We start from the raw sequence: 18353 nt of genomic DNA on the forward strand, positions 1-18353 counted from the left end.
TGAGGCCGAGGGAACTCAACCCCTTTTCGAGGACTCTGCTGGCCTTGCAGGAACCTGTTCTTCGTTGCCTGCCACTGGTGCACACCTTAGCATTAAATTGCATAAAGGCACAGCGTGGCGTCTGAGGACTTTTCTTTTTGATGTTCTGGAGCGTCTTGTTCCCCCCCGCCCAAGAGTTGTTCAATTTGGGGCTCCTCCCTGGGCATCTCTCCCTACCCAGCTCTCAGCACCCAGGTCATTTGCCTGTCGGAGGATGACTTAAATGCAAGTGCATTTCTTTGTAATCGTTTCCTCTCTGTGCACAGATCGACTGGAGACTGCCAACAGGCAGCTGTCCAGCAGGGAGTATGACGGACACGAAGACAGAGCGGCCGAGGGGCTTTACGCTTCCCAGAGTGAGTCTCCATGCTTACCTATCCCAACTGGGTAGTTTTAAAAACTGGGGGCCTGAGGAAAGAACCCTGTTAGTTTTAAGTAGGTTTTGTGCCGCTTGCTTTTTGTTTGTTGATGTAACATATGAGCTGTTAGGCGGAAGATGAGACCCTCCTAGGTCTGCCAGAGACAAAGCCTAGGTTGATGTGTTAATTTCAGTAATGTTTATTCCGACCTCCTTACCTACAGTTTCTGTTTCTCCCTAATACCCTCCATGGGTATTATAGAGTATTTACTGGCACTCGCCACTTGGTCTAAGGCACAGTTCTCTTTCCCCATGGAAAGGGAAGGACGCCTGTGGTGGGATTTGCTCTTTTGTCACATCCTGTGTGTGCCTAGGTTGAGCAGTTCTGGACTGGCTGCCCCTGGCATCATGAAGCCGCCTAAATGTTCCCAGCACGCGTCTCAGCAGGTGACGCTCGCTTGCGAACCGTTGGGCCCGTTTCAGCCAGGAATAAAATGGCTTCCTGTGCCTCAGGATTTATTGGGAGAATGTTCTATTAGTTTCACCAGAGACAAACGATAGAAGCAAGTGGGTTTTGAGAAACCATCCATTAAGGTTCGAATTTCTGCACATTCATTCATTGTCCAAGTCAGAAATGTAAAAATCCAACTGGCTTTTTCGGGAAACTGTTTAGAAAACTGAATTCATTTCTCTGTCATGATTCTCAACAACATTGTGAGTTAAGTGCTCACACACTAAAGACAGTTTGAACAACAAAAAGTCCTGCGTTCAGACTCTGGCCATCCATTGTATAATGGTGGTATTCTGATGCTTGGGTCGCTCAACGCAGCTCTACCTTTTCAAGGCTGGGAAACAATTGGTTAAACTTTCTAATTTCCAGTACTATTTGCTGGGGTTAAGCTCCTTTGTTTTTCCCAGATTTACTCATGATTGCATTCCATTTTGAGTCTCAGCTTCATTTTTTAAATTCTGTTTTGGCAAATGGACACTAATACAGCCTTGGGCTTTTGCATCAGATTCCTTTGCAGTCTTGCAGGTAGGTGAATTGGCCCGTGCTCCAGTCTCACGTACAGAGCTATATCTATCAGCGTCTTGAATTATCCACTTTCCTAACAAAAGTTATTTCTTCTCGTGGGTGCAGTAGATTTACCATTTCATCTGAGCTTTCATTTGAAAAATGAGTCATCTGTACTATCTGATTTTGACACCTTAATTTTGGGTGATCGTGTGCTTAGGTAGAGTAAGTATCTTTGTGGCAGTTATGTCAGTGACATCACTTTGCTGATACTCTGCCTTCTTGTCAGGGGATATTATTTTGTCACTTAGTTTGGGTCAAAATGGAAACGTCAGCGAGTTTCATCTGATGGGCATTTGCTGTAACCTCTCAGCCTAGGCTGTGCTAACGGACTAATAGGTTTTGGTGTCGTGTGAGTTCGGAAATGTTCTCAAAGATTTTAACCTTCTGGCTCAAAGCTAACACATCAATCACGTAGGCAAAGAGGCCCTTCCAGCTTTACAGGGAATGATTTGTTCTGTGCAAACATACGCTGCTGTGTTCCAGAGGCGTAAACAAGAGAGTCCAGGGGCATTTTTCAACTGCTGAAATGTGCCTTAGTGTTGACATGCAATGTAATTGCATCTTGGCAGGACATTTGAAGCAGGTTTGCTAGCAGTGATATCTAACCAATTTTTCAGTACCTGGTCTTTTCAGGACACGTTGTGCCTTCCTCACAGCTTTACAATTATTTGCACTAGCTTCTTGTCTCCTGGTGTAGCCAAGAGATGGACTTGAGATGTTATTTCAAATTTACAATAGGTTTTTTTCTCAGTGAGTTGGAAGAACTCTTTGTATATGAAGGAAATTAGCACGTCCCCTGCCAAATATAGTGCAGATATTTTCCCCAGTTGTTTTTTTTATCTTTGAATATAGTGTTCTTTATCTTACAGAAGATTTTTCAAGTGACTGTATTTATACCTTCTAGGTTTTATGTCATACTTAGAAATGCTTTTTCCAATCCAAAATTATAAACATATTCACCTATGTTTTCTTCAAGTATGTTTATGATTTCATTGTTTGCAAGCCTTATATTTTAGAAGCCAATTAGGGAGGCACAGGAGGAGAGAAATTCATGAAGAACTAACCTGTAGGCAAGGAGACTAGTTAACAGATATTTTAGTATCTGGGCAAGAGAGGTAGAGGTCCTGAACCAAGACAGAAGTAGTAGTGGAGGGTAGGAGACAGATAAACAGGTGACAAATTAGTAGGATTTGGTGACCAATTGAATAAGGACAGCGAGGGAGAGAGAGAAAAGAGTGTGAACTAGAGCCACTAGATGTGTGGTCATCCTTTACCAATAAAAAGCAGCAGGAGGAGGAGGAGTTGGGATTAAGTAACCAGTGAAGGTTTTTTTTTTTTTTTTTTTTTTTTTTTTTTGGGTGGCGGGGGCCTCTCACTGCTGTGGCCTCTCCCGTTGCGGAGCACAGGCTCCGGACGCGCAGGCTCAGCGGCCATGGCTCACGGGCCCAGCCGCTCCGCGGCATGTGGGATCTTCTCGGACCGGGGCACGAACCCGTGTCCCCTGCATCGGCAGGCGGACTCTCAACCACTGCGCCACCATGGAAGCCCCCAGTGAAGGTTTGAGCATGTTGAGTCATCTCATGCCCATAGCTAAGTGAGCAGGTGTAATAACAAAGGTGCAGACGTACCTGGAGGCTGGTGATGGGTGGTGCTCTCTGTCAGTCTTTCCTTTTAGCACGTGGGCACAGAATGGCAGGCACAAATTACTATCTCTCTTCGCAATTATTAATGTGTTCAGTTATCTGTATAGCTTTTTAGAAGCTCTATTGTAAGAGTACTTTTCAGTGCCTAGTAATCATAATTATAAACTTTGGGCACTCGAGAGAGGAGCCATCCTTTTCAAATGAGTCTTTTGAGATTCCAATGCTTGGCTAAGAGAAAGGCAGGTCTGACTGCATAGCAAATAGTAGTGACTTCTCTGGCTCACGCCTACCAGGAGCTAAGGCTACGGTGGGAAGCCCCTGACAACCACCTTGGCCAGTGGAAAAGTTAGAAGGAAAGGGAATAATAACATGTTTGACCTTTTTGCTCAGTGTTCAGGTTGAAGCTTGGAGTCCAGGTCCAAGAGCGCCCAAGGCACTCTTGCAGCATGAGCGGTCGGGAGGACTTCTGTAAACTCTCAGCTGACGGAAGGGGAACATCCTTCCTGGCATGATTTCTAAATTTCCCTGCTGCCCAGAGTAGGTTTTCTTTAAAGAAACAAAATTCTGCTCTTTAGTTGGAGCCTGATGAAGGCCTGGAAGGACTGCCTTGGTCATTACCACTTAGCTCTACAAGTTGAAATGAACATTCAACAGGGCGATAATTGTGCTCCTCTCGGACGTGAGATTTGCCTGTATTAAAAATCTTGCTGAATGGAGTGCCTAGGAATCTGATGGCTCTGAGGAGTGTTCTTCCCTATCACCTCATGGCGTTGTGTTTTTCTCTTTGGAGGAATTCAAAAATTTGTGCGTGTGTTTTCTGGTCTTACGTATTTGTTTTTCCAAATATGTTTGCAGCCAAATTGCTCCTTAAAAACAGGGCATCTAGCCAATTTCCTTTCTGATCTGAGTGAAACTGGGACTTTTGGTCCTTTAGCGTTTTTAACTTACTGAGATTCCTAGTTTTCCCATTCACTTATTTGTCACATGTGTGCGTGCGTGCTTGTGTATACACACACACACACACACACACACACCAGACACAGGCCACTGTCCGCTAAACGCAGTGCCCCGGGAATGTCTGTCATCATTCTTAGCTCTGTCTTCTCAATAAGTGAAACGTTTTAACTGTTTCTTTCTGAAAACTGGTAACTGCAGAGTTTCCATCACTAGTTGGTCAGAAAGCCAAAAATAAAATATTAGTTGTGGGGAAACGAGACTGGCACAGATGATCTTCTTATATTCTTGAGTGGAGGGGGAGCTGATTAGCTCTGGCACACTTGTATTATTCCAGGATGAAACGCAGTCATGTTACAGGATGGCCATCAACTTATCTCCCCACCACCACCCCATTAGGATTCTTTAGGCCCCATGGATTCAGCATATTCGGTTAAACTGAAGTCTATGTAAGTCAGATTCTGGCTTTTGTTAAATGTCCCTGTCTAAGAAAAAAAGGTGTTTTGGGCATTCATTTGTTTAAATTAATAAGTAATGGGTGTAAATCAGTCAAGACTAATTCATAGGATTTTCCCTTATAATCCCCATGGGTTTAAAAATGAACCAAAAAAAAGTGTGGGACCACTCTATTAAAAATAATAGTAACTTGCCATTTTCAGTGTATCTTATAATCGTCATCTTACCCTTGAATTTTATCTTAGGTACTTTGATTTTCTGTCTCTTATAGAACATAAAAGAGACAAAAATAATTTCCTAAAAGAAAATCCCTCTGGTTTTTGTATTTCCTCTAAGGGCTTGTGTGAAACACAAAGCAGAAACTACAATGACATAAACATTAATTCTGTTGACCTACATAGAGCATAAGGAGCTTATTCTGAATCCTCATTGGGTTTCATTACATCATGTTGTGGGTTTCTATCAGGCTTCAGTAGGAAGGCGAGGTTAGATGTTGTCACACGTGGATGCACTGGGCTTCTTCCTCCTCTGTGGGCCTGCTGGTGCTTGCAGCTCCTGACTCAGTGCGAAGCCCCTACTACAAGCACCTACCCTGCCTACATTCTCTGTGGGCACCATTCCTTTGCATGGATCTCCTCCACTAGGTGAGAGAATTATAGGCATTCTTTACCAACATCCATCCCCAACCCTCATTAAAACCCTTTGGATCTTCATGTACCTGGCACTCAATAAATGTTTACTGAGGGGCTGAGTAAAAGTGGGAAATCCCTGTAACAACAGGCTTGAAATTCTCATATGGTGCATAGTATCAAAACGTTCTTTTTAGCTCAATGTCTCCCAGTCATGTTGGGAGCTACCTCTGGTTTTGCTCAATTATTTCAAGATATTAGGCGAAATTATTAATGAACTACCTTCAGAAGAAGAAGCAACTTAAAAATGCTTGACTTTTTTTTTTTTTTTTTTTTTTGCCTTCCACCTTCCCCCTTCCCTTCCTTCCTTGGTTTTTCAAATAGGGAGATATCCAGGTAAGGGAAATCTTCTACTATGAGGAACAGTAGTATTTTTTCATGAAAATGACTGCTATATACTACAATATAGTTGACTTCTGGTTCCCTGACGCCTTCTCTTTACTCTGCTGTGGTTATGTTGGAGATGAGAGCTGGTTATGGTATAGGAAAGTTTTTGTAGCAGCCGACCATATTTTCACACTAACTGATCCATAGATCATGCCAGACACCACAGATCAGCTCCCGGGCAAAGGGGAAGGAATCGTCCACGGAGCCTGCCAAGGTGCATCTCTTAAACCAGGAAAATTTTCTTGCCCTAAATTAATGATTCTCCTTTGAAGGAGATGATCTTTTAGATGACGTCTATATTTAGTAGGACTGTGTGATTCTAGAAAGCAAAGGTTTTGTAGGCATGGGCTAAAGCAACTAATCTTGGATCAGTTACCGCATCTTCTGGTTCCTGGACTCTCACTGACATGTTCAGTGACCTGAAGTTAGATGCTTAATCTCCCTGTACCTACATTTCCTCTAAAGAAATAGAGGAATAAATCTCCCCATTGAGCCAGCAGAGCTCTTCGGGCTAACCGATGATAGGAAATGCAAAGAAAACTTTATACCATGCATTTATTCTGCAGCACTCCTTCCTGCTCCTTTGCATTCTCCCTCCACCTTCTCTGAAAGGACCTGCCAGTTTTCAGGGTGGGGTCAATGGGCCGTGTTCCCAAAGAATGCCTGGGTGGCCCGCCGAGCCTTGCTGGGTTTGGAAGGCAGAGCATAGGAGTGCTTAAGCCGCTTGATCAACCTTGACAGGCAGCACCAAGAAACTTCAAACCTCCATGACAACCAGCTGCACACCCAGGCTGCAGGGCATCTGTTTATGTTCCATCAAATCTTCTTCCCAAGTGTGAAGAGTAATGTTCCTCAATTTAGACCGATTTTCCGTGCTTAAAAAACCAGAGCCGATAGCAGAACGGTCTCTTGGTCATGTGTCGATATCCAGTGTCTAACAGGTGAACCTGACTTATGATTTTTCACCTTGTTGGTTTTAAAATTATTTATTTGCTTAGCATTCCTGTTTGGGGATTGAAAAATCAAGTGTCTCGAACTTCATTACGCTCTGTGTTCCTTGCACTCATAGCTGGACGGATGGATGGAGGAAGCACAGACTGAAAACCAGACTGAAACCCATTTGCATTTCATGTGGCCTCAGGGACCCCTCACTTTCGCTGGCAGTTCAGAGGCAAGAAATCCACATTCAGGTCTCGGCTCAAAGTTAGAGAAGGCTGCCTGAGATAGGATCCGGTCTTCCTTTTATATACTCTGCCAGTACCCTGTTCCCTTTGTAAACACTCATCATACTGTAAATAAGGAAGTGTTTGGATGATCATTTGCTCTCTTCCCGTACTAAACTGTCCACACCACGAGGGCATGGACCCTGACCGTCATCCTCACCATCGTAGCCCCAGGTCACTGTGTTTCAGAAGCTGGCACAGTACCTGGTGCTTAGAAGCATTTAATAAACATTTATTGGATGTTGAATGAAATGATGACCATTATCACGTATTCAAAAACGGTTATTGGCTACCTACCATGAATGCGCAGTGTTCTAGGCCATAGGTCAGCAAACTCTTTCCGTAAAGGGCCGGAATGTAAATAATTCTCTGCTTGGGGGCCGTAACTACTCAACTCTGTCCCTGTAGCCCCAAAGCCGCCATAGACGAGCCGTGGACAAGTGGCCTGACTGTGGGCTGGCTTTGGCCTGCAGGGCATAGCCTGTGAACCTCTGCTCCAGGCACTGGTCATGGAAGAGAAAGGGAAAGAAGAAACCCCAGCAAAAGGAGGATGGAAAATAAAGAACTTCAGAAGTATTTAGGTCTTATTTTGTAAATTGTCCTAATTTATAAATCAGGATATAACTGTTATTTTCTTTCCTGGGAGAGTTTCACGGTCATCTTTTACTTAATTCCTAATCGGGTGAGCGTGATTATTTCACATTAGATAAACTGAGACACATACAAATGCCGTCACAAACCTTAGTTAGCCCAGTGGGGATCCACAATTAGCTCACGATGGAGACAGGGCTGGGCAGGACAGCCCTGTGGTTAGCCACGGCTAGTAACTGCCTGGGTAGTGAGGTCTCGGGGTGCCTCTCCCAGCAGGGCCGTAAATCCTCCCATAAGCATCCTGCTGTGAGATGATGTCTGCAGATCTTATATATCAGGGTTGGAAAGGACCTGAAAGGTCACAAGTCTGGTTACCAGTAATACACATGTCCTCTGAACCAGAGCTCCTTAGAAGGCCATCCGATGGCCGTTGTGAGCGACAGAGTTTACGGAGGCTGTTGATCTGATGGTTCAAAGTTTATCTTCAGGTGGAGTTGCAGGGGTGCTCCCTTGTAATCTGGCCTTCAGGTCCTGGTTCAGGTCATCTAACGGCAGTAACAGCTGCCACCACGGACTCAGCACTTACTGTGGGCCAAGCACTGTGCTAACCTCTGTAGGTACACCGTCTCTGTTCATCCTCCAAGCAGCCCTGTGAGGGAGGTGTCACAGGTATTTAATAGATCAGGAAACTGGGGCACAGGAAGGTTAAGTAACTTGTTCATGGTCATACAGGCAGGTAAGTGGAGAAAACAGGTTTTGAACCCAGGGCATCCTGACTCTGGAGAGCCACTTCCTGTGTACCAGGGAGGTGGGAAGAGGTGGCAGGGTTGGACTCCCCGTGATTTTAGAGCTCGTTTAGCATGGCCTCCATGCTTTGTTAAAGAAGAAACTGTGACCAAGGATGATCAAATGATTTGTCCAAGGCCCCCTGGGTGCTTAATGCACGACCATGACAAGAACACCTCCTTTTTCTTGTTTTCTCCTTCCCCTTCTCCAAAGGTCATCTCTGTTGGCTCTGGGGGTGATGAAAGATTTCACATTTTTACCCAGAGAGGAATTCAGCCTTAGTAAGCGAACGTAAATAATTCTTGTACTAGAAGTCTTACTGCAAATTATTTAGCCCAGTAATGTGACTTAATAATAATGTATTCAAGCCATCTCAAATGAGTGCTAACTACTGGAATGAACATTCTGTGCTTCTGACTTCTACATCTGTCTTTGAACCAGAGCCAGTTATAATAAAAGGCCTTGCTGGGTAATCCACTACAGATACAAAAACAAAAAAAACTGTCGAGACCAGCATAGAGTTTAGACTCTTAAAAGTTTTCTCAAAATGTCTATGAAATTAAACTCTTTGTTCTCTGGATGATAAGCATAAAAAATTAGCAGAACACAATGAGTAACCCTGTGGTATAGTTTCTTACAATTAGTTTTTGAAATTATTTTTGGCTCATGAATTGGAAGGAGAGCATACAGTTGTATCTTAATGGAATCCAAGAACTTTGACAGGACGAAGTGTTTGCTTTAAGTTCAGAAAATTTGGTCTTGGACCATTAAAAATAAGCTTGCATCTGCTACTAATTTTCTTCTTGCCGACAAAGACTGTGGTTTGGTAGAAAGAAGAAGAAAAAAAGGATCTGCTCAAAGCAAGTTACAAAAATGACAATGGGAGGGGTCGCAGAAGTTAAGGAAGGGAGAACATATAATTGCAGGTGATGCATTTCTTTCTCCCTGGTCAGTCGTAGATTGAGTCCCTTCTGTCCCAGATATAACAATTTCCTCAGCATCAACTTCTATCTTTCAGCCGGGTTTTGGCGTTAAGCCATATCTGCCCTTCAAAGGGCGCATTTAGAAAGCATCATTTTATCATACATATTATAATAATGCCTTAATTAAACCAAATATAGGTATATAATATTTACCTATATGTACACACAATAAAGTGTACATATTTTAAGTGTACAGTGCCATGAAATGTGACAATGGCCACAGTCCAGCCCCAGCACAGGTGCAGCTCTGTCCTCTGCAGTGAGTGGCCTCTCACGCCATCTGTCGGCCTGCCTCACTTTTCACTCCTGTCAGGTCATTGCTCTCTGCATTGTATCCAGGCTTCATGGCTGTTTTCTGCAGGGGCAGCCAGATTGTCTGGTAGGGTCTTACTTTGTCATACCTGGAAATAGACGTGTATGTTACTTACCTTTTTGTATTAAGAAAAGAGAAAGCAGAAAAGGACTTCTGTGGAGGTTATAGAAAGTGTAAGTTATCAGGTTTAGTTGTCAATCGATTCACGCGTAGGTGTATAGTCAAAATCAACTGCCCTGTGCATCCTGTATTTATGTGGCATTTTTAATTCATTGCTTAATTTGTTATTACGCTGTCTGCAGTGACACAGAAGTAGCAGTACATTTTTACTTCAAGTTAAAAAAAAATAAAGTAGAAGGTTGAACAGTACATGTGGAAGCTGAGCTGGATGAATGGGTGTATATTCAGTCAAGTGAGTTTGCAGGCTACATATGTATAAATCTAGGCAGGTAAAAAAATACCTATGATTTATACCTGGGTGTATAAGTATAGTTTCTAAAATAAAAATGCAATATGGGGCTTCCCTGGTGGCGCAGTGGTTGAGAATCCGCCTGCCGATGCAGGGGACACGAGTTCGTGCCCCGGCCCGGGAGGATCCCACATGCCGCGGAGAGGCTGGGCCCGTGAGCCGTGGCTGCTGAGCCTGCGCGTCCGGAGCCTGTGCTCCGCAACGGGAGAGGCCACAACAGTGAGAGGCCCGTGTAGAGCAAAAAAAAAAAAAAAAAAAAAAAAAAATGCAATATGAAGAATGAGTAGATTAGAAAAAGTTATATTAAGAGAGCTTTTACTGGTATTCAAATAAGTATTTTACCAAATCATACCTGAGATATTTTACATTTGGTGCTACAAAAAGTAGCACTTCGGGGTATTAAACTCACTTCCTGGATATTAAAGAGCAAGAGATAAATTAAGTATGTTAAGACCAAAATGTGTTGTTTTCCTCCATTAGATTACTAGATTTTGTGGTTCGGCTTTGTTACTTTCCAGTGATAAGCATCTGAAAAGGATCATTTTTGAATTTTATTTTAAATATCCAGTTAGAATTTGATCTTGTATTGACAGGAGCCTCTTATTCGGTGACTGTTGCCTAAACTTGTCATATTTCTTTCTTCGCAGACGAAACACGCTCTCTTAGATTCCTAAAGTCCTACAAAGATAGAGGGGCTTAGACACATTATGAAGTAAGCCCAGTAGGAAGGCTAAGTCAGACGGACATCAGCCACTGTACCTGGAGTACAAGCAGAATATGGTATAAAGACTCGTGAAAGAACTACCTTCCCCCAGCAAAGTGTACGTGTGCAGGTTCTCCCGTACAGGAGAGATCTGTTCTACTGAAGGAATCAGAAAAGCTTCCTGCAGTGTGTAGCCTTTAGGGTGGGCCTGGGAAACTAATTTGCATGTTAGAGTAATTTTGCTGCCATAATACTTTGTAAAAGGGAAAGTTTCTCTTTTCCTTTTAACTTGGGGCAACAAAGATTGAATAAATCCTTCACACTTCAGTCTTTGCCTCACTTTCTCGTACTGATTCATTTCTCAAAAAAAATGTCTTCCCTACATTTTAGCAATAGCCATTTCCACAAATCTGTGTTTCTCTTGTAGTGTCTGAACCACTGGCTTTCAAACTCAGAGCTCTTGTTTAAAAGGAAGCGTATCTGGAAGCCCAGTATGTAAAACGCACGAAACCCGAACAGATTTCTGGTTGAGACAGGGGTGTGTTTGTCAGAAGCCTCCTCCTTCCTACTTGGCCCACTGCATCCCTTTTCTCCTCTCTCCCCATCCTTCTCTCTCCCAGGGCTCTGCAGAACAGAGTCTGGTTGAACTCCCCTTCTTAATTTTCTTTGTTACACAATTCGTTTTAAAACAGTTCACTCTCAGCCATTTAAAAACAAGCCCTGGCTGGAGTGTCCCTGTGTTTGTTAACAGACCTATTTAGTCGTCCACTCACAACCCTTGTCTCCCGTTGCCTGGAACCATGGCAACTTGCATATGCATACAGGGAAGGCAGAGCGCCCAACACCTTTTTCTGAAATAACGAGCTTCCTTACCTGAGAAACTTTATCAGCAAATTTTTAAAAGATATCAAAAAGCCAAACCAGGGGCGTTATGGGGTCAGCTTTGTATTCTATCGCTTTTTCATTTCCGAATGAATGAGTGTGGCTTTTAAGGGTAGGTCATCTCTTGTGTTGTTTTGTATCAGATAAACCTCATGTGAACAGATCACTCTTACACGATGTGAACAGTGCTCTGTTTGGATTATATTTTGGGGATCTCTTTCCGGGTTTGTCAGTTTGACGCTCAAACCGGGGTGAAGGGGTGAGGGCGGATATAAGAATGAGCTTCCAAGGGTAGCATGTCTTTGAGGCAGAATGAACCTAAATATCTTTGCGGATAGTGAAGTAGTTGGAATACCTTCCTATTGTCTTTCCACTCCCACAACCTCAGAAGAAAGTACTTCTGGGCTTCCCTGGTGGCGCAGTGGTTGAGAGTCCGCCTGCCGATGCAGGGGACGCGGGTTTGTGCCCCGGTCCGGGAAGATCCCACATGCCGCGGAGCGGCTGGGCCCGTGAGCCATGGCCGCTGAGCCTGCACGTCCGGAGCCTGTGCTCCGCAACGGGAGAGGCCACAACAGTAAGAGACCCGCGTACCGCAAAAAAAAAAAAAAAATAAAGGACTTCGAAGAGGATCTGACTTCAGTTACCCCATAAATCATAGCTGACCCTCGGAATAGGCTCCAGCAGCAGCTCAGAATTATAAGATATGGTGCCGGGATATGGAACTCAGGGCCAAAGAATCCTGAGGAAGAAGAAACAGGAGGAAAGATTCTAGGAAGAGATAATATGGCAAGTAATTATTCAGACATCTTTTCAGAAGAGGGAGTCCATTTTATCAGCATGGTGAAGTGACTAGTTACCAGAGTCAGTGCCATTAGTGTTGGTCAGCCTTGTCCTAAGGCATTACTATCAAGTCCTTTCTTGGTGGAGACGGGAATAGAGGTGTAAAGAAATAACACAGTGTCTTAGTGATCTTTTGGTTACAAAAAGAAAAATCCAACTGGGCTAGCTTAGGCCCAGATAAGAGGAATTTTTTTTTTTTTTTTAAAAGAAGTATCTTTGTGTGTGAAGGAGGCCCCAGGCAGGACGTGTGTGCAGGCCTCGCAGGGGCCAGGGGCCGGGGGCCTGGGCTGGCCTGTTTGTGAGAATCAAGGGGCAGATGGTTTTGGGGGGCTCAGTGTTGGTCCGTGTGGCTCTGTTTCCCGCTCTTTTTCTCACCGTGGACGCTCATCCACCTCTCCATGTCCATCTGCTTGAGTCTTCACTCTCCACGGTGTGCTTGCTCTATTTCTCTAGTGCACACGTGGGACGTGCTCACTAGCCTCAGAGCTGGGCTGCCTCTCTGTGTCAGCATCCCCCTCTCGCCCAGAGGCTCCCCCTCACACGGTCCCAGACCAGAGACTGGAAGTGACTCTGCTTGGGTCACAGAGCCCTTCAGGTTTGACCCTGTCAAATGGGAGTGGTGGGTAGGGGAGGGGGAGCAGGGTTTTGTGATGCAGATGGGCTGCTCAGAACTTAGCCCTGTGAAGGGAGGAGTATAGTAGACATGCTTCCAAGTGGAGTGCTGTCTGGGCAGCCACTGTGAACGCTGTCTACTCCAGGTGAGGACACACTTGCCTCTTTTTTTTTTTAATTGAAGTATAGTTAATTTACAATTTTGTGTTAGTTTAAGGTGTACAGCAAGGTGGTTCAGTTTTTTATATATATAAATATATGTATGTACGTATACATATATAGTCCTTTTCAGATTCTTTTTTATTATAGGCTATTACAAGATATTGAGTATAGATCCCTGTGCTGTACAGTAGATCCTTGTTGGTTATCTATATATAGTCGTGTGTATCTGTTAATCCCAAACTCCTAATTTATCTCCTCCTTACTACCCCCTTTGGTAACCATAAGTCTGTTTTCTATGTCTGTGAGTCTATTTCTGTTTTGTAAATAAGTTCATTTGTATCATTTTTTTGCATTCCACATATAGGTGATATCGTTATTTGGAGAAAGACCTCTCTTTCTCCAAATGCTTGAAATGCCTTCCAAGCATTCTAGTGAATTAGTCACCCCTTGGTCAAACTGGTGGCAACCAGACTCCTCTGTCCCTCCAGCTATATTGGGCTTAGGGAAAAACTCATCAAAAACCCATTATATCAGGAAAGGCCTAGAAAATTAATTCCTCCTTGAGAAGGGCCAGGTTACAGCTTTGCACCCCGCCATGAGCTCCAGCCATAAGTTGGAGCACTGCATTAAAAACTAGCAGCGCAGTGCACGTTGCCCTGACACCTCCACTGCCAGACCCCACGCCCATGCTCCACCTGTTTCTCAACAGAGGTTACTGGGGTCCACCACCCAATGGTTCAGCTAGCAGTCAAGCTTAGTGCTCAGATAGTAATTGCAGAAACTCTTTCACCAGACTGTCCACTTCAGAGCTTACGCAGAGCTGGCAAAGAAGGGTAAGATGGAAGGGGAGCATCTTTAAATTCTGGGCCCAGTTCTCACTTCCATCCACTTCTGCTCTTTTTCAAGCAAAGAGACTAACCTAGGGGTAGAGGCACAAAAGCGACTACCATTTGACCTGTTGCGAGTATCATAGCTCATCTTGCTTCCGATTTTTCAGTTGTCAAGTGGAGTTGATATAAGGATTCAGGAAATGAGGTTCTGTTGTAAAACTGAAGGCACAGTGCCTGGGTGTCATGTGTCTTAGCTCTTGCTGTTTATTAAGTATCTGTTATGTGCCAAGCCCCGTAGTAGGTATTTTACAGGTCATCGTTTTCATCCTCATAAGAGTCCTGCAAAATAGGTCTTGTTAGTTCCATCTGAGGAGATGGAGTCTGGAGAGGGGAAGTCACGTGTCCAAGGTGAACCAGTATGTGAAGGTGCCAGGATCACACCAGGCTGGCCTGGCTACAAAGCCCATGCCATCGCTGTGGTTTCCAGAATAAACTGTGTGCGAGCAGACATCCTCTGTGTAAATGGGACCGGAGCCATCAGGCTAAACAATGCCCTGCTCCACACAGTCGAGGGTAATTCATATCCACTGAGTAAACAGACCACGCTGGGCAAGAGTTCCCTTGTGTCAACTTGCCTGTTCTAGGAATTCTCAGTATATACATTGGAGCACAGCCAAAAGTTCAGCGTGAGGCTGATCTTTCTTGAGATCCATCCCAAGGGGGCTTAGCTAGTAAACAGACTGAAAGGACTTCCCTGTGAGGTGGTTTCGCTCATGGGACTCACCCTTGGCATCTCCCAAGAGATAACTTTTTCCAGTGGTTCTGACACACCCAGTTCCCGTGTCTCCAGGGAGTTAAGGGGCACAGTGACCCCCACCACACAGGCTCACTGCCTGGACACCACCTCCTCCTCACACCCTGGCCTGAGGTAGCGGTCCTTCCTGCGTTGTCACAGTCCCTGCGCAAGCATCAGTTGGAGCAGCTGGTCACGTTGCCTCTGCCTGTGTCCCTGACACTCTTCCCACCTGGCTGAGAGCAGAATGCTCCGTCCTATGCACCATGTAGCCCAAGGATTTATCACAGTTTTTCGACAGCAACAATACCCTTGGCATTATCATAGTTGACATTTGCTGCGTACTTACTCTATGCACTTTGAAGTGGGTACTACTGTGATCCTCGCATTAAAGGCAAGAAAACTGAAGCACAAAGACGTCCGTTTACTTCATGTCACAAAACCATAAGTGGTAGAGCTGGATATGAACCTGGGAAGCTTGATTCTAGATCCATGCTTTTTTTTTTTTGCGGTACGCGGGCCTCTCACTGTTGTGGCCTCTCCCGTTGCGGAGCACAGGCTCCGGACGCGCAGGCTCAGCGGCCATGGCTCACGGGCCCAGCCGCTCCGTGGCATGTGGGATCCTCCCGGGCCAGGGCACGAACCCGTGTCCCCTGCATCGGCAGGCGGACTCTCAACCACTGCGCCACCAGGGAAGCCCTAGATCCACGCTTTTATCTAGTACTCTGTGATGCCTCCATGTAGCAGATGCTTAATTAATTAATATTTGCAAAGGGATACACATGAGGATTAATTGCTGTATTTTGAGATACATGATATGATCTGTGACATACTTAAATTTGTGCCACAGTGAGCTGTGTTACAATGGCGCTCTCCCACGCCCCCTGCTTCTGTTATTCTGTGGGTCTTCATCCCTGCACGCTTGCACAGCAGAGGCAGTATAGCGCCGTGCCTGTGAACATGCATTAGAGAGAGGCCGATGCTGGTTCTCGCTCTCCCACTCACGGGCATCACTTCTGTGGACACGTTACTTATCCTTTCTTAATGTCATGTTCCTCCACTGGAAGACGGAAATAATAATAGCGCCTACCTCATAGAGTAAACTTAAAGGAAATAGTATAAATGGAGGAATTAAAGGGGGTAATATAAGGCACCGTTCCTGGAACACAGTACCCATTCAATAGACATGAGCATATTTTGTTATTATCACAATTGTCATGAACATCGGTTTTTAAAACTTTGCCATCGAGAACACTGCTTCCTGTCCACGGACAAGGAGTTCTGAGCCAGTGTGAGTGACACTAACTGATACTGCTTCAGCCTGAGGTCTAAAGTCACCAAACTTAGGACAAAGATGTTTGGACCCATGAATTCCAGAGACCTGAAAAGCATTCCAGAGCTAATGGATGGAGTCTTTGTCTGATACCCACATCTTGGTCCTGATGTGCGCCCTGTGAGGTTCAGGGAGCCTGGGCAGAGAAGGGAACCAGAGACGTCAGGGTCCGTACCGGCCATCTGATGAGTGGTGGCTTCAGAGGTTGAGTGGACTGCTGCATAACAAAGGCTGTCAGGAGACCCCAAGGATGCCAAATGCTAAACGCTAACAAGAGCTGCCATTTCTTATACCATCAGCAATGAACTTGGCACACAGTAGAGATTCATTCATTCATTCCCTCATTCATTCGACAATATTTATTGAGTCAGACAATGTTCTAGGCTCAGGGCATCAATAATGACCTAAACAGGTAAAGTCTTAGATGTTTAGGCCCTTTTATACTTTATATGCATCATCTCCGTCAACAGAGTCATCACAACAACACCATGGTCTAAATGTTATCTTTCCCGTTTGATAGATGAGGGAGCTGAGACTCAAAGAGGTTATACCGTACCCAAAGCCTCAGAGCTGGAAAGTGGTGAACCTAGGATTTAAACCCAGTTCTTTCTGATGCTAAAGTCCAGTCTCTATCCACAATATGATACTGCCTATCAAGGGAATAGCAGCTGTTGGATGCGTGTGTGTGTGTGTGTGTGTGTGTGTGTGTGTGCCCGCGCATGTGTGTTGGAGGGGAGGGGTATTCGTTAATTCAGAAATCCAAACGTTTGTCATTGTGACACAGCAATAATTATGACCATCAATTTGAAAACTGCAAGCAGCTCTGGTTTTGGCCTCTAGACTTTGCCTCTGGCCAAAATTAATGTGTCCTTGACTGCCCTCAACAAAGACAAGAACTGTTAAGCTTAGGTTGACAAGCAGGTAGAAGCTCTGAAGTCGGTGGTTCATTCCCAGCCCTGCCCACTGAGTAACTAAGTCCCGGGTGCCCTCCAGAGCTTGGACGAGGGCAGTGGGCACCATGCCTGTTCAGATGTTGTCCAAACCCAGGGAGCTAGTGCTCAAACGTCAGTAATTTTGCACAGAAAGCGTGAAATGCTCTGGTCCGCCCTGGTGGCAGTGGATGGTGGGCCCCAGAGCCAGTGGGCTGCTCCTGGCCCATTTGTTTAGGCCTCTTGCGTGCCCGTTCTCCATGCACTGGGAAGGAAGTTTCGGAGGCAGCATTTCATGCCACTGAAAGGGAGAAGCGGGGAGGGCAGTTGGTCATTGCAGTGGGGTCTAAGAGCCCAGAAGTAATGCTCTCTTCTGGGTCAGCATCCCGGTGGCCTCGTTGTGTTTCCGAGAGGCGCCATTATTTCCAGGCATCACAGCCAATGCCCGCTTTGCAAGTCTGCGCCTTCATTCTGTTCGTTCCGAAGCTTTTCCGTTGCACCCTGTTCCCGTCAACATAAGCTCACAAAGCAAGGGCAGTGCCGTCCAGCGGGAAGGACGTTGTAGTGGCCATCAGGAGACCCGGAATCCGGCCCTGGCTCTCCCCAGCTGGCGGGGCACCTTGGATGAGTGCCTTTGCTCCTGGGCTTTCCTTTCCTCACCCGTAAAACAAAGGGGGCAGAACTGGATGGGGGTGTTTCCTATGATCCCTTCCGGCTTTAAAATTGCGAGTTGTTTATTGAGTATTGGCAGCCTTAAAGTGTCTTTGCCCTGTATTCAAAACCACATTTTCCCCCCGCTCCTTACGGGCAGCGTTCTTTCTATTGCTTCAGTGCCCATAAGGCTGGTCCTTAATGTTTGACGACTCTTCGCTAAATGAATGAATGGCTATACAAGGAAATCATGAATGAGTGAAACCACTGTCACGTGCTCGTATAGCTCGCAGACTTTGGTTCTTGGCGTTTCAGTTTGGTTTGCCAGGAGGACTAGATAACCAGTATGAGGCATCTGAGTGGTGTGGGCACAGAGAAATCAATTTCTAACTCTTGTTGTTGCCCTTACCCTTATGATTATACACCCTGTTTTCTACAAATTTGGAAGAGTGTGCATAGGGTTTTGTAACCACCGTTTTTCAACAATGACGATTTTTTTCCTCATCACTAATATTCTCTTACTTAGCTTTAATGGGTACATCCTATTCTATTGTAGGGTTTACTGTAGTTTATTTGACCAATCCCTTAATCTTACACAGTAAGTCCATTCGAGTTTTCCCATATTATAATCAACATATCTAAATATTCT

At 45.0% G+C, this 18353-nt stretch overlaps 1 protein-coding gene across 8 annotated transcripts in view; it reads left to right on the forward strand.

The window, feature by feature from the left end:
• AMOTL1 (angiomotin like 1) overlaps positions 1-18353 on the forward strand; it is a 176249-nt gene that overhangs the window by 131381 nt on the left and 26515 nt on the right. For all 8 annotated transcript variants that reach the window (XM_027087773.1, XM_027087772.1, XM_027087777.1 and 5 more), the window contains one exon: positions 306-395. In XM_027087773.1, coding sequence (XP_026943574.1) covers positions 306-395 — 90 coding nt within the window. The remainder of the gene's footprint in view (positions 1-305; positions 396-18353) is intronic.

Source organism: Aethalodelphis obliquidens, unplaced genomic scaffold (assembly GCF_003676395.1).
Source record: "Aethalodelphis obliquidens isolate GAN/ISIS:26980383/991018 unplaced genomic scaffold, ASM367639v1 scaffold60, whole genome shotgun sequence".
Lineage (NCBI taxonomy): Eukaryota > Metazoa > Chordata > Mammalia > Artiodactyla > Delphinidae > Aethalodelphis > Aethalodelphis obliquidens.